Raw genomic sequence first — 26171 nt, forward strand, 5'->3', positions numbered from 1 at the left:
AGTGGTCCAGATAAGATTTGGATGTGGGAGTATTTTACTCCCTATATTTTAAAGTTGGGTGTAAAATGATTTTTTTAGGGGGTAAAAATGCAAGTCCAATTCCCAGTGGGAGTATTCTATAAGCGAGTAAAAATATGTTTTAACTGGAAAAAACGAAAATGTTTCTGTAATAATTTTTTTTGCACCTATTTATTCATCTACATTAAAAGAAATAGGTTTATTTCTTCTGATCAGGCAGTAATAATAGTAGTTTCATCCTGTGGTACTATGTGCACTACTGATCCAAGCCTACCCATTGAGCTGTGTTGGGGAACTCAAGGGGAACAGGGTTCTACATGTCAGTTTCCCTTTTTTTGTTGGGAGTATTTTGACTCCCTGTTTTTATTTTTGGGGCATATTTGCCTATTTTTAGGGAGTAAAAGTGGCCAATACACCCCTTATCCGTAGGGCTGTGTACACATGCTGCACACAGCACTTTTTGGAAGAAGTGCCCAGGTGCTTTTCTTTCGATTACCATTGGCGACCTGGATGTTGTACGTGGTCAGATGGTCAGATTGTTTTATATAAAAGGTTTGTGCTGTAGTGTATAGTATCCTTAGGTTGTCCTTGCATTTGTGTTTGGGCCTAAGAAATAGTATATTCATACTTTATAATTCTGTGTGGAATCCTATTACAAGAGGCTCTCCGCCATCATCCAGAGCACTTTTTGCATATGAGCTAGTTAAGGCAGGCAAGTGTGCTCACAAATAACCCAAATTGCAGGCTGGCCAAAGAAAGAAAATTGGTAGAACAGTAGTTAGGTGAAAGGCACATAGGCGCTTCATAATGAAGACCAGATAGTGAGAATCAGCACAATGTATAGATTAAAAAAACTCTATGAATATCTATATTAGACAGACAATAGTGGAAGTTGGTTTGTTTTAACCGGTTAGCTGCAGAAGGAAGAAGCAAACCAATCTTCGAATGACAACCTCATCCAGTAAGAAGCAAGAATTCTTTGACTCTCAGAAGATGCCCTAGCTCCAGTCAATCTCAACTGTGTATTAGCGGCTGGTCAGACTTGACAGGCCGTACACCACTATCACTCCATAGAAGCTGGATAGAACAATGGCAAGTGTGGAAAAGTTGGTAATTCATTAGCAACACCTCTCGCTTTACAGAATGGAACGCATTCATCCTGGTGTAGGAAGAGTCGTCAATGAGATAGCAAAGAATATTCTCTGTATTTGAGAGTGTTAACCCAAAGACATCTACATTACAAACCTCTGGAAAACAACTTGTGACTTAAAATTCATACGAAGCAGGTATGGACAAAGGATCTCTCCAGCATTCCTCTAGCCCTACTTCCTCAAGTCTCCCTTGTAATGTGCCTTAATATAGACAACGGAAAGCCATCCTGTATAAGAATGGAGATTGTCGCAGAGTCAGGGGTGATGGGCATCAGCAAGATGATAGACTAAGCACAAAAGAAAAAGGGAAGTCCTTATCCTTGCATCTACACTGTACTACTTTGCTTATAATTTGAGATACCCAATTACCAAAAAACTGGGAGACAAGTTAAGCTATCCTAGGCATCTGGTGAACAGGTTATTAATGCCCGAGTAGCCCAACTAAACAGCTGCTGAGTAAGTACACAAGAAGATGCGTTGTGAACTGCTGCTTCAAACCTAAAAGTATGGACTTCCGGAAGAGACCTTTGCACTGGGGAAGTGGACACAGCATCCTCCCCCACCAAAGGAGGCCATAGGAGGCATTACCTGTTTCTGGAGGTTGTTGGCCCACAGCTATACACTTTGTGAGTTTGGAGGCCCACTGAAGGCCTTCCACAGCAATCTCCTTGCGACTGAAAAGAAAGGAAGCAGACTTTAGGTTCCTCTATAAAATGTACAGAAGCAAATAGACTCCTCAAATCCACGCAGTTAAACTTTCCCTTGCACTCATCAACCGCCCCTCCCATCTGAAATCTTTCATGCAATTTGCACAGCACTTCTGGATTTTCTCCCCATGAACCCCCTCGCAGATGGAACCAATTTAACAGCGGATCCGAAGAAGAGCAAAATTCATACTATTTTTACTAAATTACTACTTCTATCCTTCCTGACTGAGGCTTTGCAATGCCTTCATCCCCGGCATACTGGCCCCAATGGGAGCTGTAGCATTAAGAAAGCCTCCATTTTAGGAGCCTGACCCAGTCGGTCCGGACAGGCAGGGCCTGGATTGGACACTGCAGTCAAATCATCCCCACCACAAAGTTCTGCCCTTGGACATCTACATGCCAGGCATCCCAGCCGAGAGCTAACAGTCAGGGGTAATTAGTTTGGCCCAATTAGGGCCTGGTAGGGCTTTGGATGGTGTAATTTCACAGCCCCGATTTACCATACAAGTGTACCTTCTTTTTAACTGCATGGTCTGTTGCCTGATGTCCCTTCTACCCACTCACACAAGTTATGCACCATCCATAAACTCATACCAGTTGCCTCGTTCAACACCAAGTTTCCCTGGGCACCTAAATTATTCATTCCAACCCACCTTTCCATATACATTTACAAATTAATTCTAGACTATTTTCCTTGTGCATTTAGAAAGTATTTCTACCATAGTTGTCTTGCATATTTAATATAATTCAGACCTATTTCTCAAGTGCAGCGAGCTCTGCATGCTACTGCTTGTATGACTACCTAGTGTGGTGTCACTTATTGGTGCACTGAGGTGGCCTATTGTTAAGGTGGATTTCCAAAATCAACCATGGGGATGGATTCTAAGAGGCCAAACTACTATGGTGAACAAGAAGATACTGAAGTCTGGCCAAACCAGTCAAGGTATGGGAGCAGAGTAGCAAGGCTTAGACTCAGGAGGGGTGTCAGTAGTCTAGGGCTACAATGAGTCCATGCAGACCACCACCAATAATTCCAGTTAGACAGGCACGTACAAAAATATACAATGATTTATTGGGCCTTTAGAATTCACACAAAAGAGTAACTTCTAATCAGATAGTGTCACACCAACACTATAATACAGATACATACATTCATCCTTAGGAGATACAAGAAAGCATTGGATTCAGTAACCAGTTACCCACAGGCAAGTACTCTGATGCATTAGAATTAGAAAATACACTTTGGGATAATCATAGAACAGCTTCCCTACCTGTTATAAAGTGCATTCCTAAAATAGGTTGGGGCCTTGTGCCCAAGGTCACCAGTTCCAAAGTATATACTTCAGAGTTAGGATTATGAAGAGATTAGCAATGACAGTGATTATGATTAAAAGTCAAACTGTTAGTTAAACGTTCAGATAAGTAAAATCACTCCATCTCAGTCACTCGGATAGGCCCAGGAAGAGGTACCTGACCAGTCCCCCACCAACCAAAATCAGAAAAAGTGATTTTAGGGACGGGACTTTACGCCATTGTACCCATATGGAGAGCAGTGGGGGACAAAAACTGGCATGTTTACTTACTCTCCTGACTCAGAATTTTCCAGAATCCACAGCAAAGCTTCCCGATTCCGTTGGGGACTTAGTCTTCTGTGCTTGGTCCCTTCAAGGGATGCCCAGGGGTCTCGGGTGCAGAGGTCACTTTTGACATCGCAATTTAGTGTTGGTCGGTTGCAGTATTTAGGAATGTCATTTCCAGACAGCTTCTAGCCGAACACCCAAAAAAAGAGATCATCAATTCTGCGGGGCAGACCACCTATATACACCTCCAGGGAGCAATGATGAGTTGCAACGGGAGTCACCACAGTCAGGAGGAGACAGGCGATCTTTAGGGGACCAAAACAAAAATAAAAAAAATAATAGGCCTAGCACAGCTTCTTCTGATGGAAAGTGGCTGAAAATGCAGTTCCAAGGATGAACTTAGAATCGCGACAGCTGAAGTGAGGTAGCCCAGGAGAGAGCCGTCAGTCCACTGGCGGGACCAGGATCACTTCTGAAGGCTCAGAAGGCACAGATCCTAAAGCAGCGGTGGGTCTGTATTGCTCTCCCCAGAGTTCACGGAAAAACATAAATCACCAATGTAATTATAGAGCAAATACTTTGAACGCAGAAAGACGCAATAACTCGCAACCACACACTCTTAGAAGGTAATCAGCACTTATACGGCTATTTATTCAAAGTTTAGAAGCAACCAGTAATAACATAGAAATAACTCAAAGCATTAACATAGACATAAATCACAGAATAAGCAAAGAATTGAAAAGGAAATACATCACTGTGAGCGTAACTGGATTCCTCATCTCGCCCAGAAGCGGCTGGAAGACCCCGGGAACATCCAGGCCGAGAGCACCACAGCTCACAGGAGTGCCGGACGTAAGTGTCCTCCTCTGGCTGAAGTCTCACCTGACCACCTCCGGGTTTCCGCATATATACACACTCCGAAAAGGGATGGCAGTTCTCGAACCTTCTGGAAATGGCACTTGCACAGTTGATGCGCAGCCGTCGGTTGCCAGCTGTGTCAATCGAGAGCTACCCTCAAGGGGCTGAGTGCCTCCCTCCTCTAAAAACACGCTCCGCAGAGAACAGTAACAAACCATAACAAAGTTAGTTTTCCCAGCAGAAATGTCCTTGACCGCATACCAGGTTTGGAAAGCATGTTTTCCTCAGCACCGTGAATCTAACACTCAGCAAAATGTGTGCAGCTTTTCACTGCGGCATGAAGTAAATATCCATCATGGCTCCGAGCGCTCCCAGAATACATTGCGCACCAGCGCCATTTTAGTTCAAGCATAACAATTCCACCCTTGGATATTTACCTTCCATAGCCCGGTGGCAAAGGAGCCGGTCTCTGAAACCTACGAAACGTTAAAACTAAATTGGGAATACATTGAATACAACAACAACAAGCTATTATGATAGCTAATATAATGAAAATGCAAGCAAAAGCGTAACGTAGTGTACCCCCAATATCAGGTATCCATGAAAATAACCAATCCCACCAATTCCCAGTACGATCTTGAGTCACTTGAGAAATGAGATCCCTCAAACCTCGAATATGACTTTCAATGGATCGTGAATGGTCACTTAGATTAAAACAACACATAACTTCAAATGCGTTACACCCTAAATTATGCTTTAGCAATAGGTAATCAACAGCAGCTCTGTTCTGCAAAGTTGCTTTTCTAATAACTTGACTATCAAGGAGTAATTCTTCTAATGCCTGAGAAGTATGATTAAGGCTTTTGACTACTAAACATGCTAATTTCATCAAAGATTTGTAACCCCCAGCAGCTAAACCCCAAACTCCCACTAATGAAAGGGTTAATGCTAGAACCTCAGCTTCTGATAACAAGTGTACATGTGAATCACAATCAGGAGATAGACCCACAGATTCGAAAGTTGACCTTTTACCTCGAGTTATCGCTGGGTGTAAAGGAAACATCATTAGTCCTAATCGAGTTAAAGCACATGGACCTCCGGAAATGTTAGCTGTAATGTAAGTGTATGTGATGTTACCACATGAAAAGAGCCATCCTGTTGGAAGTTTCACATGATTCAAATGACTGGCAGCTATCACTGTATGATTACAAGACATAGTATTATTTACACTGGTGCATGTGCGTGGCACTCGCGAACATAGTCGTCTCTCAAACATTGTGTGATTGTGCTGTTGGGTTAAATCGATCTGTCGGCATTTGCCAATTTCTTGTGCATTGCAGGTCATAAAATAACAGACATCACCTTGGGTTATATCATAAGTAATAACACGTGTCAAATTTCTCCATTTGCGATCGGTTTCTTGGCAGAACCTACAGTACTCATAAACGGAAAAAGCTTGCCTAATATCAGAATCTTGAAGCAAAGAATCATTGTGTGTGAGGCCGAAGATATGCTTTTAAACCGGAACAGGCGTCGGCACTGCTACTAAGCACATAGTCAGTAAAGCTTCAGCATTGGGCACATCAGTAAAACAGAAGTGCGATATGTTGAGCACCTGCTGTGCCAGATATATCCACATATTCTCCGTCTGGGTGATCATAGGAGAATGTTTTCGCCGTCCTGAAAATGCTTCTAGCATGACTGGCATCAAGGTTGTTTTCACTTGCTCCTGACGTGTTTGCCGCATTTCACGAATCCATGTCTTCGGTCTGGCTGGCTTTTCGGCATCGGCATAAGGCTGCTTTGGGACAACATTATTCATCACTATCAGTATCCCCTTGATCACTGGCACAGATGTGACATTTTTCGTTGGTAGCAGCAGGCTGTTTAACTCTCCCAAATGGAGTCCATTTAGTACCACAATTACACCAGCCAGACACAGGATCTACAAGGCAAACCCAGAAAAGAGATATCAGTGTTGCACAACACTCTCTCAGGTAACATTTGTCTGCGGGTACATATTGCCATTTCTTTCTACCAGGTTCCATGACTAAAACTACTTGATCTTTGCCTGATGCAATGACATCTGCGGGCACTGGTGGGCCACTTGGCTTTTCCACCCACACCTTTGCACCCGGTACCATACTGTCTGAAGAGCCAAAACTGCGATCCCCATGGGTAGTTAACACTGTAGGAGGCTCCCTTTTCTTAATCATAGACAACTTAACGGGAATAATGATCAATTGGGCCACTCGATCACCCTTGTGGATCGATAACAATTGGTCCCCACTATTCATCAGGATGACTTTAATCTCGCCTTGGTAATCAGCATCAATCACCCCTCCCAACACTTGAACTCCCTTCAATGCTAGGCCAGATCTAGGGGCAATCCATCCCATATGCTCTGGGGGAATTTGTACTCCAATCCCTGTTTCAATTACAACCATCCCTCTCTGGTCTGATCTGATTTCTTCATGGGAGTGCAAGTCTACCCCTGCTGACTCTGGAGTTGCTCGATAGGGAGCTAAATAACCCTGAGTAATTTCCCAGTACAATAGTGTTTCTCTGACTGAATTGGGTTGAACCTGTAAAGTAGGAGTCATTAGTCGCATCAAAGGAGTTTCATGCTCATTCACAGGTCTATTGTTTAATACTTGCACCGCATCAAACACACGATCACGCCAGCCTGCCAAATTGCTGTCACCAGGTTTGTGCAACTGTTCTTTCAATAACCCATTCATTTGTTCAATTAACCCTGAAGCTGCTGGCTAATATGGTACATGATACAACCACTCAATGCTCTTTTCCTGACAAAACTCCTGGATTAATTTGCCTTTGAAATGTGACCCATTGTCACTTTGAATCTGCAAAGGCACTCCATAATGTAGTATGATCTGATGTAACAACCTGATGATGTTCAGTTGTGTTGCACGTTTGCACGGCAAAACCATCAAATATCCTGCGTATCTATCCAGAATAGTGCATGCATACTGACAACCTCTACTGATTGGCATGGGACCGATTTAATCTATCTGCCAAATTTGACCTGGTAATTTTCCTCTTCGCAATGTACCCCGAACAATCTGAGGGATAGGTCTATGCAGTTGGTGTTGGCACACTGGACATTGCAAAATGATTGTTTTCACTACTTCTAAAGGAAGACTGATTCCTCGAGTTTGTGCCCACCTGATAGTAGCCTTTTCTCCAAGGGGCCCTCATTTCTGATGGGCCCATTTGGCCAAACCCTCCAAATCGTCTTCCTAAGCCTCTGCATCCACAGATGAAATCTTGGTGTGTTCGTCTGCAACAGAATTAAACCAACGTTCTAATGAGTCTGTGGCACAATGCGCGTCCACATGATATACAGTGACTTCACTTTGTAATAACATTTCTGCAATATCTTGCCACAGTTCTTTTCCCCACAGCTCTTTTGAATGAATCTTCCAGCCATTCTTTTGCCAAGTTGGCAACCACACTGCCAATCCATTCGCCACTGACCATGAATCTGTACACATAACATTGACCAGGGGTCTCTTGTTTCAATGCTTGGTAAACTGCGTAAAGCTCTGCAAACTGACTGCTCTTCCCTTTCCCTGTCGTTGTCAACATCTTTTTTGTCTTGGGATTGTACGACACTGCTTTTCAGTACCGCTCAGTTCCCACATATCGGGTTGAACCATCCGTGAACCAAGCATGTTCCGTTTGCTCCACGGTCAAATCGCTGTAAGGTACTCCCCATTTCAGGGGAGACTCGCGTTTTTCAGGCACTTCCGGTGATATGTAATCTGAGGGCTTCTTGAGCATGTCCTATTCTATGCGTTTTAGGAGAGCTCAGTACCCATTGCATGATTGGTATTTCTGGTCTCATTAATGCATCATGGCCCACCGTCATTTGCTCGGTATCAACAAGTGCCCAATAACACGCCAGCAATTGCTTCTCAAACGGAGTGTATGAGTTACCAGCATCGGGCAACTTACGACTCCAAAACCCCAATGGCACACGTTTCCTGTCTTGTTTCTGCCACACACTCCACTTAGCATAATTGTCTTGTACAGACACAATTAATTCCACTTCGCCTTTCTTCAATGGCCATAAATCAAGCACCTGCTGCACGGTTTCTTTCGCCAGCTCAAAGGCTTTCTGTTGCTCCTCCCCCCACTGAAACTCATATTTCTTTCGTGTCACCTTGTAGAGGGGGGGCAATATCTGCCCTAAATGGGGAATGTGCTGTCTCCAAAACCCAAACAGCCCTATAAACTGCTGAGCTTGCTTTTTGTTCATTGGAGTGGTGAATTCAAATATTTTCTGTCAGGCCTTTGGCACCATTTCTCGATGCCCATGATGCCACTGAATCCCTAGGAATATCACTGTTTCAGCTGGACCTTGAATTTTATTCGGGTTAATCTCCCACCCTTCCTTCTTCAATCCTTCCATAATGACATCTAACTGACTTTGCACACTGTGCTCATCCTTGCCCTGAATCAAAATATCATCAATGTAATGAGAGATTTGTATGTCAGGTTTACACGGTATATCATGTCTAAGTGCTCTGCCACCAGCCGGTGACAGATAGTCGGACTGTGTATGTACCGCATAGGTAGCCTCGTGAAAGTGTACTGACGTCCACTCCACCAAAATGCAAACTGCTCTTGACACTCTTCAGCAATTGGCACAGAGAAAAATGCATTGGCTAAATCGATCACTGCATACCAAGTCCCCTCAAACTTTTGGACATTCTCAATCAAGGTAATGGCATCTGGGACTGCGGGCACTAAGGGAGGAGTGTGTTTATTCAACTCCCTGTAATCCACCGTCATCCTCCACGACCCATCTCCCTTTTTAATAGGCAGGAGAGGATTGTTCCATGCGGTGGTAATACAGCGCCATACACCCACCTCCACGTACTCTTTGGTGGTGTCTGAAATTTCCTTGTGCCCCCCAGGAATGCAGTATTGTTTCATTGCTACCCGCTTGGTTGCCACCGGCACTTGCACTGGGGGCATCTTCAATTTGCCTACGGTAATGGGTGTACAGATCAATGCACTCATCCCAAACTGGTACGTTTTACCGCCAAGTCCCAAGGTTAACCCTTCCAAAATGTCAAAGCCAATTATATATTCAGGTATCGGGACAATCAACACTTGGTATTTCTGCCTATTCAAATTGCCTATTTTCATCTCCACTTTCGTTTGTACTGCGGGGGTCTCCTTTCCCCCTAGACCTGTAATAGTAAACTGTTTGCCTTTAAATCGTGTTGGATTGCCATGAATCAAAGAGGCCTCCGCCCCGGTGTCTATCAATGCTCGCACCCCTTGTGTATTTCCTGGCCCCCAAAAAATCTTAACATCAACATGAGGCCGCATCAACATGAGGCCGCCTATCAACTTTTATGCGGGCAGACGCTGCTGGAGCTTGGCCGAAGCCCTAGTCAAACTTCGAATGAGTGTGACTCGACTCCGCCTCTAACATTGCACTCACCACCTTTCTCAAATCAGCGTATGTTGGCTGGTACGGGAAGGTGTCCCCATAGACCCTTCGTCTTGTTCTTCCGCAGGGGGAGCAGAAGGTGAGGTGTCCCCCTGTGGCGTGGTGACTACCTGTTTCTTAACCTGTTTATAGCGCTCTTTAGCTGCAATTCCTCATTTTTTGTATAATTCATACATTACTCTGGTTTCAATGCCATCAATTTCTTTGTGTGGCACACCATCCTTTAACAAAGCCAAAAACATGTCTTTTCAAGACACTCGGGAGTCTCTGCTATCTTGCCGCCTGCCTTTGGTTCTTCTCTCACTACGCCCTTCTCTCTCCCGTAGCTTGTTATCGCTCTTATCCCACTCCCCTAAATCTGCAATCTGCCGAATGGCATCCGCCACCTCATCAGTAGCTTTGCCCGTCATACCTACAAGCAAAGTCATAATGACACTTTTGTATGCAGGTGGCGCGGTTCTAATCACCATGTTTCGAGTTGAAACCGAGAGCGGCACGGCTCCCATATGATCAGGAGCATCTATGTGAATAGCCTCTTTCATAGCATGCTCTCTGACTTTTTGAATTGGTTCTCTCAATGTATACCACTTCGTTTCTTCGCTAGGCCAATCTGTGGTAATGGGGTATTTACGGTTACATGCTTGGGCTACCAGGTGCAACAAAGACACCTGTGTATCTTGACCATTTGCGTCAGGGGGTGGTCCTGCTCTTAAGACCTCCTGTACATTGGTGTCAATTGACAGTGGTAAAAAACGCGATGAATCCGTAGAATCTACCAACAACCCTGCAGCACCCCCATCTAGCAAGCTCACCATCCATGTTAATAAATCTTCCCCTGATTTTTGCCTCAAACGGGTAATAATTTCCCCAACCTCCTGTTGTGTGTAATCCTCCAGCGTGGTTAAATCCACCATTCCGCAGCAGGATTCTGCGGGTGGGGTCCGGCTCGCCGTCTTCTAACGGGCTTAGCCGCCACTGTTTTCTGTTTCACTTCCATTTTGGGGTCAGACTCATTTGCGGAACTACTTTCTAGACTGGTTGAGTCAAAAATATCACCATCCCACTTATCCGGATCCCAGTCCACACCAGCGGTATCAATTACAGTTGCCACCTTTCTTTTGTTGACCCCTCCCCGTCTTTTCCTATACTTATACCGGGCTTCTCTGACTGCTGCCCTCTCGGCCACAGCCTGATATGTGTCAGCCTTATCTTTAAACAGTTTCATTTGAATCTGCTGCATTAACACAGTCTGCCTTTCTGCAGCCAGCTCTCTCTCTAATCGCAAAACCTCATTTTTCATTTCCACCTTCATTTGATGTATTTTCCTATAAGCATACAAAAGAACCCAACCTCGCCTACCTAATGCCGCACATTCTCTGCCACGTTCTACTGGAACTTGTTGCAAGCATGCCATACATCAGCCGGATCGGCATCTCCCAATCCTTGATCCCATGTTTCACTTAGACCTGCACCACATGCCCACGCCTGGGCCAACTTATCATATGGACTCTTAGTCCAGCCTGGAATAACAACATCAGAACAGTCACCGCCAGCGGTAATGCTCTTCTTCCTGAACAAACTAGTCATTATCGCAAACAAAACAAAACCTCTTTATATCTATTTATTTCTTCTCTCCACACTGCAATCACGCCCACAGGCACGCACACACCGGCAAAGGAAAAAAACGTACTCAAAAACTTCACTTGAAAGACAACCGAATCCTATCTACGTTCAAACAGATTCTTGAATACTCGGAACAACTCATCACAAGTATCCTGTTCGTGACGAAAAACATAAATCACCAATGCAATTATAGAGCAAATACTTTGAACGCAGAAAGACGCAATAACTCGCAACCACACACTCTTAGAAGACAATCAGCACTTATACGGCTATTTATTAAAAGTTTAAAAGCAACCAGTAATAACATAGAAATAACTCACAGCAATAACATAGACATAAATCACAGAAGAAGCAAAGAATTCAAAAGGAAATACATCACCGTGAGCGTAACTGGATTCCTCATCTCACCCAGGAGCGGCTGGAAGACCCCGGGAACAGCCAGGTCGAGAGCACCACAGCTCACAGGAGTGCCGGACGTAAGCGTCCTCCTCCGGCTGAAGTCTCACCTGACCACCTCCGGGTTTCCACATATATACACACTCCGAAAAGGAGTGGCAGTTCTCAAACCTTCTGGAAATGGCACTTGCGCAGTTGATGAGCAGCCGTTGGTTGCCAGCTGGGTCAATCGAGAGCTACCCTCAAGGAGCAGAGTGCCTCCCTCCTCTAAAAACACGCTCCGCGGAGAACAGTAACAAACCGTAACAAAGTTAGCTTTCCCAGCAGAAATGTCCTTGACCGCATACCAGGTTTGGAAAGCATGTTTTCCTCAGCACCGTGAATCTAACACTCAGCAAAATGTGTGCAGCTTTTCACTGCGGCATGAAGTAAATATCCATCATGGCTCAGAGCGCTCCCAGAATACATTGCGCACCAGTGCCATTTTAGTTCAAGCATAACAGGGTCTGAGGGTGGTCAGGACTGGTTGACCCCATCGGTCCTGGGGGCACCAATGAAGACCTTCGAGATCAGGACAGAGGAGCAGGGCTTCACCGGGTAAGCACTGGAGTCGATGCTGATCAGCTTCAGGAGTGGTCTTGAGATTGCCAACCGGCAGCCCTTCTTCGTAGAGGTCTTGGCTCAAATGATGATCAGAGGAAGGGCTGCATGAGTCCTCCTTTTATCCATGATTGGACTGGGCACACCAATGGCAAGGATCTGCACCATTCAAACTGGCAGTGGCTTCCAATCATGGATAGCCAAACATCTGCTCAGCAACAGACATTCAGGCACCTGGGACCAGACAGTACCAGCTCCCACAACAGGGCTCAAACAAACCACCTCTTAGAAGGACTTTCCATACATAGCAATTCAGATCCGAGAGGGCAGGAACAAGGCCAAAGACAAATACGGCCAAAGGACAAGCAATAACCTTGCTGCATGGCCATCTTAGGGTGCTAGCCACCCTTAGTAGCCATTTGCAGTAAAGGCAAAAGTGCACAAGTAAAATCACAAAAACATAGTAGAACAATATCCACTGCCACCGGCTCACCCTAGGAACATTGTAAAAGTAACCAAAAAGCCATTTTAGAAAAATATATAAAGGACACAAAATATCATAACTGGACACTTTAAGGTTATTTGTGCAATTGTAACAATACAAGAAATTCACAAAGACAGTTTTCCCATAAGAATGGGCAAAAGGACAAGGGAAGCAAAGCAGAAGGTTTTGCTTATCTTCAAAAAGTCAGGACAGGAGTCTAAACAAAGCAAAATAAAGGGTCTCCCATCGAGGCCCATGGGCAGAAAGCAGCAATAGGAAAGTCTTTCACAACACCTATGAAAATGGCTCTTCACCAGTTCCCAATATGTATATTCTCCTTTGTGTGCCGACTGATCACTCGTCATGCCCCAGAACAACTGTTTCAATTTGTCTAGGCACCCGACTGTGCGACTAAGAGTCCATTAGTAACAATGGAAAACTACCCAAAAGTGTTATCCTTTATTGCCCTTTTCATTCAGTAAAATTACAGCCAGCGAAAGAATAGACATTCTTATCTTCAATTATGACCCTAGTGCCTGGAAGTCCCCCATGCTGTCAAAACCTCACTGCAGCTTCTGTTTGTACCTACAGGCTTTCCTGGTCAAAACTAACCCACTTTGCTAATTTAATGCTTCTTCCTTAATGCCTGAACCAACTGGATCCAAATGTTCTAAGACACTGAATATCAATGTCTTTGTACTCCCCTTGCACCCCATTCCCTTTGAACCTGGGAGCACTACTAAGCGATCGGCTCACTGATGGTGCTGGTCCAATCACTATTAAATACATACTCTTACCAATTTTCAATCTAATCTCATGGTCTAGGAGTTAGGATTCACAGGTGATCTGTCATCCCATTTGTAAATAGGTCACTTACTTTTCGATCATCCCAGCCCTTAGCTTTTCACATTTCAGCCAGAAATTTCAAGCAGCTAAAAATATAAGCTCTTAAATCTGTACACAGTTTGCTGGGGTGGGAAGTGTTCTTTCCAATTTTGATTTTGGGGACCTCCATTCTTTGACCAGTTCAACTGTTCACCTACAAAGAATACATACTTTTTTTTATACTAAGAGGATGCCCATTCAAGAATTAACTACCCTTTATAAAAAAATTCACCAGAGTTGTATTGATGTTCTGTAACCATGATGAGAAAGGGCATTGCTAATGACAGGATGAATACCAATTACCAGTAAGCCCCTTGAAATATCACATGCCGAAACTATATAAATATGTGTGCCAATGCACAACGCAAAACAGACTTTTCACAGAGAGTACATCTGCTCATATTTAGCAAATTGGCTGATTATTTTATTTAGTAACAGAATAAACCGACTACCAGCCTCTCTGAAAAACCCAGTTAAAGTAGAAAGAGGTTTGTAGAGCTGCAGAGTAATCACCCTTCCGCTTACATGGAGCAGACCAGCTTGGAAGTAGATATGGAGCTTTTCCTACACTTATCCTGAGGTTCATTTGGGGGAACCTTTCCTTAACATTTATTTCCACAGTGCGTGAATTTCCCCCTCAAAAAGTCTCACTGCTTTGACCCTACGCAATATTTAATTGAAATCATTCATAGTGCCTCAGCCCCTTTTGGTGCCAAGGGGCTCCGGTGGGTTTATGCTTAAAAATAAATTAATAAATATATAATTTGAGGTTTGTAGCATGTTGGGAAGTATGCTGAACTTTTCGAACAGCCACATATCCACATATGGCAGGGGTAAGCATTGCAGACCGCCTAAAAAAAGTTAATTAGAAAAATGTATATTGTATACTGTTTACATTGTTTACACAATGGAACCTACCCACATGCCAAATTTCAGGTTTGTAGCAGGTTGGGAAGTATGCTGAACAGTCGGAACCGACACACATTTTCCTATATATATATGTATATGTATATATATGATACATTACTCACCGTAATCATATTTCTGATGCTTGTATCCGCTTAGATTCACATGCTGTGCATAGGCCGACATCTAGTGGAAGCTGCAGAGTATTACAGTTTGTTTTTCGAAACTCGAAAATGGACGTCGACACAGGGCGTGCCAGTAATACTATCCCTAGTGTGACGTCCACTGTACCCATGATCCCTCACGCGTGTAGGACCCTCAGATTGTATTTTTTTCTGACATGAGGTATCAGGAGGAGTAGCGTGAGTACAGATTCTCCAAGCAGATAGATAGAAAGATAAAATAAGACTACAAGCCTCCATGCGCCTTCTCTCAGAGGGGAGGAAGGGCGGGTCACATATGAATCTAAGCAGATACAAGCATCAGAAATACGATTACAGTGAGTAATGTGTCCCTTCTGAGGCTTGTGGAATCTGCTTAAATCACATGCTGTGCATAGATTAGCGAGCAGTGTTAGCAGAAGGAGGTGGGATGTGAGAAGGGTAATGAGCAAATAGATATCTTAGAACCGCTTGTCCCACTTGAGTATCTGTCTTGGAATGAGTGTCAATGCAGTAGTGCTGAGTAAAAGTGTGAACAGAGCTCCATGTAGCTGCTTTGCAAATGGTGTCTAGGGGTACATTAGCAATGAAAGCCAGAGTGTCCCCAATGCCTCTTGTAGAGTGGGCTCTTGGCGTAAAAGGCAGAGTCTTTTCAGAAAGGGAGTAACATAGTTGGATACAATTGACTATCCATTTGAGATGGCACCTTTAGAGACACAATCTCCTTCTCTGCCTCTAGCTACGGAGACAAACAGTTGGTCTGTTTTCCTTAGCGGTCTGGTCTTGTCTACATAGTAGAGGACCGCTCTTCGCACATCTAGAGTGTGTAGTTTCACCTCAGCAGAGCTTTTGGGTTCTTGGAAGAAGGCGGAAGCTCGATGGACTGGTTAACGTGGAATTTAGAAATAAACTTAGGTGAGAACCTAGGGTGTGTTCGTAGAACCAGTTTATCCTTATGAACAGTAAAGAAAGGATCCTGTACTGACAGAGCCTGAATTTCACTGACCCTTCTTATGGATGTAATGGCTACTAAGAAGGCAGTTTTATAGGTCAGGTGTTTGAGACTGGCTTTATGCATGGATTCAAAGGGTGGGCCCATGAGCTTAGCAAGCACCACATTAAGGTCCAAACCAGGTGGTGGGTTTGAAATTGGAGGGTGGAGTCTCTTTACCCCTTCCATGAAGGCTTTAACCACTGGTACTTTCCACCACGACACCTTGTTGTGGGAAGTGGTGTAGGCTGACAGCGCTGCCAGGTGTACCTTGAGTGAGTTAAATACTAGCCCTGCATCCAGCAGGTGGAGCATGTAAGTGACAATATTGCAAGGAGTGCAATCAACCGGGTTGATTTGCTTATTCTGGCACCATATAATGAATCTTTTCCATTTATCAAAGTAACAGTGCCTTGTGTAAGGTTTCCTAGATTCCTTTAGGGTGTCCATAGATCTCTGTGGTAAGTTGAGATGTCCAAACTCCATGACTTCAGGAGCCATGCTGCTAGGTTCATTGAGTTGGGTTGAGGATGCACTGTTTGACCTTGGTGCTGGGACAGTAGGTTGTAGCAGCACGGGAGTCTGATGGGTTCGCACACCGCTAGTCTGCGTAGGTGTGGGAACCACGGTTGCCTCGCCCACATGGGAGCAACTAGGATGAGCGTCATCGATTCCCTGTGCATCTTGTTGACCACCTTCCTCATGAGAGGTGTTGGTGGAAAAGCGTAGGCAAACATCCCTGACCAGTTCATCCACAGGGCGTTCCCCTCTGCTGGGGGAACCTGGATGCAAATTCTGGGCACTGCCTGTTTTCGCTTGTGGCGAATAGGTCTGTAGTAGGGAAACTCCACTGTGAGAAGATGTCTTCTACGACTTCTCCTCTGAGTAGACACCATTCATGTTCTTTTGGGAGGGGATCTCTGCTCAAAGCGTACGCTAGCGAATTGAGATCCCCTGGAACATGTTGAGATGACAGGTAAATGTTCCGTCTGAGTGCCCATATCCAAGTTTTCTGGGCAAGCTTGGACAGATTTGGCGAACGAGTACCTTCCTGTTTGTTTAGGTAAAACATCGCTGTTGTGCTGTCTGTTAGGATCTGCACAGACAGGTTCAACAGGTGGGGCTCAAACGCTTGAAGCACTCTGAATACTGCTAGAAGCTCTAGCAAATTGATATGATTCTTGGCCACTGTGTGAGACCAGAGTCCCTGAGCTGTGTGGTGAAGGAGGTGTGCTCCCCACCCTGACAGGGATGCGTCTGTTGTAACTACAGCCTGTACCTCTGGATCGTAAAAGAGTTTCCCCTTTGACAGGTTCTCTCTTGTCCACCAAAGAAGACTTTGTCCAAGTGTTGGCGAAACAACCACTAGATCGTCCCACTGACCACTTGCCTGAGACCACTGTTTCGCCAACCATTCTTGCATGGGTCGCATGCGCAGGCACGCATGGGGGGCCAGATAAATACATGACGCCATCATGCCTAGCAAACGCATCGCTTTGTGCACCGTTATCTGGCGACCGGGCTGATATAGAGGAATTTTCAGTAGTAGATTCCGAATTCTTTCCTCTGATGGAAAGGCCAACCCCTCTTGAGTGTTTAGGACAGCTCCTAGGAACTATTTGGAGGTGCTTGGCACCAGGCTTGATTCTTTCTCGTTTATGGAGAAACCCAATTCGAAGAGGAGGTAGATCGTTCTTTGAATGTTTGATCTGCAAATTACTGGGGTCTCCCCCGTGATGAGCCAGTCGTCCAGGTAAGGGTACACTGGGATTGCCTCCCTGCGTAGGTGTGCCGCCGCCACCGCCAGTACCTTGGTGAATACCCTTGGCGCCGAGGCTATACCGAAGGGCAGCACTTTGAACTGGTAGTGCTGACTGTCCAGCTTGAAGCGCAAGAATCTTCTGTGCGCTGGGAACATGGAAATATGAAAATAGGCATCTTTCATGTCCAATGTTGCCATGTAATCCCCCTTTTTGTAGAAGGGGGATTACCTCTTGGAGAGTAGTCATGTGAAATATTTGGGGCTTGACATACTTGTTTGCAGGGCGTAAGTCTAATACTGGGCGCATAGTCAAATCTTTTTTTTGGCACAAGGAAGTTGAATAAATACCCTTGTTTATCAGGTTGCCCGGGACGAGTTCTATCGCGTCCTTTGCTAGAAGATTGACAATCTCCTCGAGGAGGATTTCTGGTGGTCCAAGGAATGTATCTTTTGACGTGGAGGGTGGTTTCGGGGACGCTCGAGCAGCTCTATGCAGTATCCTGCGGACACTGTGGACAGCACCCATCTGTCTGATGTGATCCCTTCCCAAGCTTGGGTGAAGTTGGAAATGCGTCCCCCAAATGGGGATGCGTGAGAAGGGACCCTGAGCGCGGCATCACTGTTTTGCGGGAGGCGTGCCGCCTCTGCTGGGGCTGCCTCTACCCTTACCACGGCCTCTCTTGTTTCCTCTGCTGTAACTTTAGGTAGTCTGCTGGTTGTTACCCCATGATGTACCCTGCCCCTGTGTATAATTGGAGCCTCTTTGTGAATTTTGGCCGCGTGGGCGATGGAAATTACCATTGCCTCTTTGATTAGGGGGCTTGTTGGTCAATTGCCCCAGGGATTTCAGAGTATCATACTCGTCTTTGGCAGTCTTTAAAGCGCCCTCTACCGCTTTGCCAAACAGTAGATTAGGTTCCACCGGCATGTCGATTAAGGATGCTTGTGTCTCGGGTTTAAACCCTGACTGTCTTAACCAAGCATGCCTCTTAATGACAGTGCTCTCTGCTATAAGCCTGCCCGCGTTATCTGCGGCATCGAAGGTTGCCTTAAGGATGCAACCGGACACGGATCTCCCCTCTGACGCGACCTGGGCCAACTGGGCCTTTAATGGTTCCGGTGCAGAGTCAATGAGGGGAGCTACCTGCTCCCACTGATGGCAGTTGTAACTAGCCAGCAGAGTGGTGGAGTTGGCAATCCTTGCCTGGTAAGCGGAAGTGGAGGCTACCTTCCTTCCCAACCCGTAGATTTTCTTGCTCTCCTTGTCGGGGGGAGCCTCGGGCCTCGGATGATGATAGAGGTGTTCCCGCCCTCTTCCGGGTATTAGTAACTTCCAGGGAGTCAGGCTTCAGTTGACCCCTTATGTAAAGTGGGTCTGACTGGGCTTCCCTAAACAATTTCTCGATTCTGGGGTTTACTGCCCTGGTGAGGTTAGGATTGAGAAGGGAAGGATCAATTCTCTGTTGGATGGATTTAAGCATTGGGATGGCTTGGGCAATGGGTCTCTTTTCTCCCACTAGTTCCTCAGCAAAGTCTCTCTCCTCCTGTGCTCCCTGAGTGTCTATGCGGAAGTGTTCTGCCGCTCTAGTAAAGACCTCATTTAGGAGGGGCTGGTTGTCGACTGGAGAGTCTGTAACTTGAGGTTCTTTGCCTACAGGGGAGTCTGTTCTGTAGACTTCTGGGTCATCTTCCTCCTCATCCTGGTCCTCGTCATCCCCATAATAGTCCACCCCAGTTTGGTCGTCCAACGTTACCAAGTCTGGATCCTCATCCTGTTGTGGATCCCCACTATACTGGGTGTAAGGCTGGATGTAAAAAGGGTCTGAAGACAGACCTTGCGTTGGGGTCTCAAACCGAGGTTTCTTACCAGGGGGCTGCGGGTCCCTAGATCCTGAGGGAGTAGCACCGTCAGGGGTATAGGTGAGGAAGTGTTCTGGGTTCTTGGAGTATAAGTCTGCAAGGGAGGACATTCTAGTCATAATCCTGTCTATATCCTCACTGGTCCATTTTTTGGAGCTGGGAATGACCCTTTTTTGAGAGGGTTCCCCTTCTATGACTTGACTGGACCTATGGGTGGGTCTGTGCAGGGGTCTTGGCTAGATGCTTATCAGAAGACTTACAACTGTCTTTATGTAACTGTGGTGCAAAAGAAGGGTGAGATGGTTTCTTCTGCTGTTTCCCCCCTTCTCCATCAGTGGAAGAGTGTTTCCCTGGTGTTTTCACCCTCTCATTGCTTTTCGACGCATGGCGTCGAGATTCAGGGGTAGAGTCCCTTTTGAGTGAGGACGTCGGGATTCGGAAGCAGCCGCCGAACGGTCTGCTGTAGCCGACTCCTGGTGAGCGGCCTGGGGCTGGTGGTCGGCTTCATCTTCTGACGAGCGTACCTCCATGGATTTGGTGAGTGAGGCACTTTTGGCAACTGTGGATGGTTGCCTGGTGTCGTGAGGCGATCTTGACCGAGAACGCCCAGAGGACACCGATTCGGTGGACCGCTCTTTGTGTGCCTCTTTCCGAGAACTCGACATGCGCGTCGAGTCTCGGTTGGACTTCGAGTGTTTAGGTGTGGAAGTGGTGTGGGTAGCGCTCGTGTCGCCGGGTGTATTCCCCATAACTGCCCTGCCAGACAGTCTTCTGAGGTCGGGGACTTGCGCTTGGGCGTCTTTCGACGCCTCCCTGCCCTCACCGTCCCAAAGTACGGCGTCGCTGCCATCACTGAAGGTGCCCTCCGCTTCCATGGCCTCACGTTGCCTGGCATGGTGGGCCCAACGTTTGGTCGAGAGGTCCTTTAGTGTCTTAGCCTTGAACCGGCTGCACGCTCTACAGTTCGCCTCGGAGTGGTCCGTCGGCAAGCAGGGGTTACAGGTGGCACGCAGAGGTTACAGGTGGTGTGTTTGTCAACCCAAGGATACTTGCGGTTGCACTTGGGGCAGAATTTGAAAGGGGTACCCTCCATACGCACCCTGTGGCAGCGGGCTAGTGTGTGTAGGAAAATATAAGAGTGTAGAGTATGTTTCCACCCCCCACTCTCCCTACTTGCTGGGCCGAGGCCAGAGGCCTTCCAAGGCCCAAAGTCCGTTCTGCAGCTATCGAACTTCGATGACTCGACGTGGGAGTGGAAGAAACAGGGAAATATTATGATAATTTGCAAAATATGGCTGAAAGCCAGGGAACTCCGCGGAATGCTTCCGTCAAGTATGGCGGAAAAAACAATCTGATGGTCCTACACGCGTGAGGGATTATGGGTACAGTGGACGTCACACTAGGGATAGTATTACTGGCACGCCCTGTGTCGACTCCCATTTTCGAGTTTCCAAAAACAAATTGTAATACTCTGCAGCTGACACTAGATGTCAGCCTATGCACAGCATGTGATCTAAGCAGATTCCACAAGCCTCAGAAATATATATATATATTGTAAATAGAGATCATGTTAAAAAGCTGATGCTCATGTATTGCATCCGTCTTGAATATTATTTAATCTCTTCCCTACCAATTGATCTGTGGCAATGACAACCATCCATGTAGGTGGCTAGAACAAACCAATCAACATTCCCCAAGTGTCTGGGTTTTATCATGTTTTACTGGTTCCAATATAATTCACAAGATGCACATTCATCTAGACTAGCTATTACATCGGATCCCTTTGCTATGAGAAGGGCTCCAGTCTCATAGTAGCCACTTCAGATGATAGAAACACAGAGTATGGGGACCACCCGGTATCACTCCCAAAGAAATTGAAGCTGTAACTCCTGAGATTGATGCCCGCGATCTAGGGCGCACTGAAGTTGAGGGACAGCAAGAGAGCCTATCGGAGGAGCCCCGCCTAGATGTCTTTAGAGATGCTGGAGTGAGGTGACCCCTATCGGCAGCATAATGCGACCGCTACATCTGGGCCAGAGAAACTAACACAAAAGACCGCCCAGCTCATCGATCAGACTGCTGGTGCAGGCAAAGCACGCTACTGAAGCTGCGTGATCACCTGGGAGAAAACCGAGATATTGACGGCTGAAAGAAGTAAGTGCGACCCCACCAACGTGTGAAAGACACTCTACGCTCTAGCAAGCGACTTCAAAAAGAGCAGGCACTTCATAAACTCTGAAGCACCTTGTTTGAATAAAACAGCCCAGCACTCCATCTGCTGTTGTAAATGTGGGTGGTTCCCCACTGCTCATTGTGTGGGTAACGCACACTTTCATTTAATACGCAGGCCTACAACAACTGATATCAGTGCCTCCCTGGTTGAGCCATAAAGAAACTACGCTCCAGCCGCCTACCAGCTGCCATATACCCTAGGCCCTATAAAGTGACACTGCTCCAAATAAACGCTTCTCAGCCAGATAACCCTCTCCACGGTGGCATAACCTCCTGGCACTCACTGGCAATCTGTGCAGCTTACGCCGTGGAGGTGAGTTACTTTGGACCCATCTGTTGATCCGTGATCTGTAAGGGGTTTGCTTATCTATAAGTGCGGCTGGTCTAGGCATATCTGGACCCTCAGGAGGCCACGAAACGCAAGGGAGGAAACCATGACAAAGGGTTCAGGGAACAAGAAAGGAGTCCCAATTGAACGGTTCACAAAACCCACCCCTAAACCTTTGAAGAAGGCTGATGGAGCGCCCAGTGATCAAATGCTCACTGGGGAACCTCAAGCTTTGGCCCTTATTGACCTACAGGGTGTCATGGACCCCATGCAGCAACACTTATCCACAATAAATGATAAGCTGGACAGTATAACAGCTAATGTTACTTTGATCTGTGCCCAATTGGAAAAGGAAACCCAACGCATAACTGAGGCTGAAAATTGCACCAGCAATACTGAGGACACTGTGGCATCGTTGCAGGAGACTGTGACAGCACTAACCCAGGATATGAGGCACGTTAAAGCCAAATGCGAAGACTTAAGAGTCAAGACCACGTAGAAATAACATGCCCATCGTTGGTGTCCCGGAGGATGCACTTAAAGGCAATATGAAGAGAGCAGTGGAAGAATTGTTGCTGCAGGGATCCTGAGCAACTTTCTGGTTCCCCACTCGCTGTGGTAACTGCCACCACTGATGTGAGTGCTATCATTATGTGGGATAGTTTTGTTGAGTCGAAGTTTGGGGGGCTATGAGGGAGGGGGTGTAGGGACGGGGAAGGGTGTAGGGAGAAAAAGTAGTAAACTACACATGGTGAAAGGGATGAAGACCGACAGCACATGGAAGTATGCATTAGCAATTATGGGCATGGCAATAAATGCGGGATGACCCATGATAGGGAGAACGTGTCAAGCTGGTGGTCCTGAGGTGATAATCCGTTAGAAGAACTAGAAGCGTAGCTGCAGAGTTCTTCCTACCAATGTATCCCTTTGTATTTCTAATCAAACTACAAAGGAATCAATTAGCCGAAAGATGGGATCACTGCATCCGTGTTAGAGTGTTCAGACACCGTTGACTGTAGAAGAGTTGGAGTATTCAAACACGGTTGACTGTAGAAGAGGAAAGACCTGATATCAGAACAAAATAATCTTCCAAGAACCAGAACAAGAACGAGGCACCAGAAAGAATGCGAGAGATTTACATAAATACCAAATCAAGAAGAAAGCAATGAGGTGAGATGGATATGATTTACCACTGTGGGTCTTTAGGAAAACACTACAGAGGAACACATACACCACCCAACCTAGCCCTAAACCCCGCCGGCAAGAGGACACCTAGGCGGAAACAGACAGTCTCTAGTCCAAGGTGCTACCCCGACGAAACGAGGACGCCTGTCGGCCTATGCGCTAATAATCACAGTCTCTAGTCCAGGCGCTTTGAGTTTGGCTGGTGCAGGTTCGCTCTAGGCAGTAAGGGAATGGAAGCCAGACCCAAGGTAAGCGGGAGAACGTTGGTATCTTCAGCAGTTCACAGGTGAGTCGTAAATGGAAAAGAAGGCAGGTCGGTAAACGTTCCAAGGTTAACAGCGTGCGGGCAATAAAGGTGTGGCAATCCGAAAAGAAGAAGCAGGTCGGTGGACGGTCTGGAGTCAGCAGCGTGTGAGCAATGAAGGTAATGCAATCCAAAAAGCAGAAGCAGGTCGTTAGACTGTTAGGCAGAATCCTGTGCAGTTCCCTTAGGGAACACTGCAAAAAAATGTAAGACTACAGGAGTAAGCAGTAAACCCAATTGGAAGCAGTCCGCACCACCCAGATTTACCTGGTAGCCATGGCTCAGCAGTCAGACCTCTCTCAAGAAGAGTAGGGCAGTATGTATAGTATACACAATAGGTCCAAAAACACAGTAGAGCAAACAAACACTGACCAGAGCTTTGTATAAAAAGTAAATAATTATTAACCCTTAACGCCTGAGTTGTAATGAGGCCCGTGTTTAAACAGCTCTAAGACTGAGCTTATGGTCTTCGGATCTACCCGGGCTAGAAAGAAGCTTGACACATCCTACACAACTTTTACGATCGACTCCTGCGACATAAAAGTGGTTGAAAGGGTAAAAACCCTGGGCACCATTTTTGAAGCATCTTTAAATGCAGATGCTCATGTCAAATATGTAACTAGAAATGCACACATCTAAAAATTCTACGACAGATCAATTCTTTAGTATCTCGCAAAAATTGCAAGACTTTGGTCCGGGCCATAATTATGCTCGCTTGGATTACTCCAATGCCTCATTGAATGGGGCAGGCAAAAGGAACATTCAAAAGTTGCAGATAATCCAGAACGATGCGGTAAGAATAATTTCAATGCAACAAAATGAGAGCACATCTCACAGTACTGTAAGAAGCTTCCCTGGCTACCAATAGAAAAAATAATTCAATTCAAGACACTGGGGGTCATTACGAGGTTGGAGGTACGTGGAATAAGATGCCGGTAATGGATTACCTGCATCGCTTACCGCTCCGCACGATTAAGACATGCCAACCCGATATTAGCGGCACCGTAATTAACGGTGCCGCTTATAGCGGCAGGGGCGCGGGCACGCGACCCTTCCTGCCGGCAATACCGGCATGGCGTAAACAGGGGAACATCACAAGTCAGGCGGACATGCAAATAACGCCCTACTGAAGCCCGAAAAGTACCTTACTGACATGGAGCAAATACCGGCATCGCGGACCACCCGTAAACGGCCATGTGCAGTGTTCCCAACTGCCACAGGTGCACACAATCAGCAGAGGTGGAGGCAAAATAGACTGGGCCAGCACAAAAGGTGCACACCCAACCCCTTCCCACACCCAGTCACACACCAAAATGATTCCAATACTACTAGCAATGCTGGGGCTGGAGGACATGATTGCAGTGGAACTCCAGCAACAACAACAACAACAACAGGCAGCACAGAGGAGACGCAGGAAGAGAAGGAGGGTGAGGCAGGCCCAGCATGCCCCACCAGTGCAGCCAGTGGCACCACGCAGGCTGCCCCCAACCCCTCGCATCAGAGCCAGTCCATTCAACCTAACCCCTGAGCAGATCCACACCCTGTACCGTCTGGACCGGGACACCATCACCACCATTATGGACATGATACATGATGACATTGTCAGCCTGATTGAAATACGCACCGCCATCCCAACCCTACTGAAGGTAGCGTCTGTGCTCCACTTCCTGGCCACAGGCACCTACCAGCACACAGTGGGGCACTTGCATGGCATTTCACAACCATTATTCTCACATACGCTGAACCAAGTGCTTGATGCCCTCCTCAAGCACACAGACGACCACATTTCCTTAGCACGGTCTGCCCAGGAGATCTCACACACCAAAGTAGGTTTCCATTCACTGGCCGGCATACCTGGTTGTATTGGCTCCATCGACTGCACCCATGTGGAATTGGTGGTCCCACATGCCATGGAGTTAGCGTACCGCAACCGTAAACTATACCACTCAATCAACGTGCAAATGGTATGTGACTCAAACAAGATCATCACACATTGTTGTGCCTGATTCCCCGGATGAACCCATGATTCAATGGTCCTGCGGAACTCCACGATACCACTCTACATGGAGCGACATGCAGGGCAGAGATCCTGGCTTCTCGGTGAGTTGCATGTTAGGCTCATGGAACTGCGATGTGGGTAGGTTATTGGGGGGAGAGATGCATACTTCACCTGGCTGAGATGGGGGCGGGGGAGAGATGCATACTTCACCTGGCTGAGATGGGGGGGGAGATGCATACTTCACCTGGCTGAGATGGGGGGGAGATGCATACTTCACCTGGCTGAGAGTGCCTGGGAGAATGGACCATGCTCATAACCCAAAGCAGGCCTGACTGGACCTGACACCTGACCCCAAAATGCAAGACGTAAGCTGCTCTACCATGAAAATGATGCAGTGTTACAACCATCCCATAGCCATCAACATGTGCACTGTACATAATCAGACCGTATACCCCACAACACAATGCAGCTACAAGCAATTAGTATGGCCAATGCACACGACCCCAAATACCATCAACAGAAAGGACAGTCCTCCATTACTGCGTACAAAGGAGTCACATGAGGGCCAAATACATTAAAACACCACTACACTAACACAGAGGTCCACCAAAACTGCATGTCACCATTTGTCGTGCATAGTGAGAGCATCATGA

General features: G+C 46.4%; 1 protein-coding gene across 2 annotated transcripts in view; it reads right to left on the reverse strand.

The window, feature by feature from the left end:
- The window catches only part of LOC138580390 (3'-5' exoribonuclease HELZ2-like), a 957207-nt gene that overhangs the window by 480570 nt on the left and 450466 nt on the right, over positions 1–26171 (reverse strand). For both annotated transcript variants that reach the window (XM_069650902.1, XM_069650903.1), the window contains exon 10: positions 1758–1843. In XM_069650902.1, the coding sequence (XP_069507003.1) occupies positions 1758–1843 (86 nt within the window). The remainder of the gene's footprint in view (positions 1–1757; positions 1844–26171) is intronic.

Source organism: Ambystoma mexicanum, chromosome 3p, assembly GCF_040938575.1.
Source record: "Ambystoma mexicanum isolate Mex_15411 chromosome 3p, UKY_AmexF1_1, whole genome shotgun sequence".
NCBI lineage: Eukaryota > Metazoa > Chordata > Amphibia > Caudata > Ambystomatidae > Ambystoma > Ambystoma mexicanum.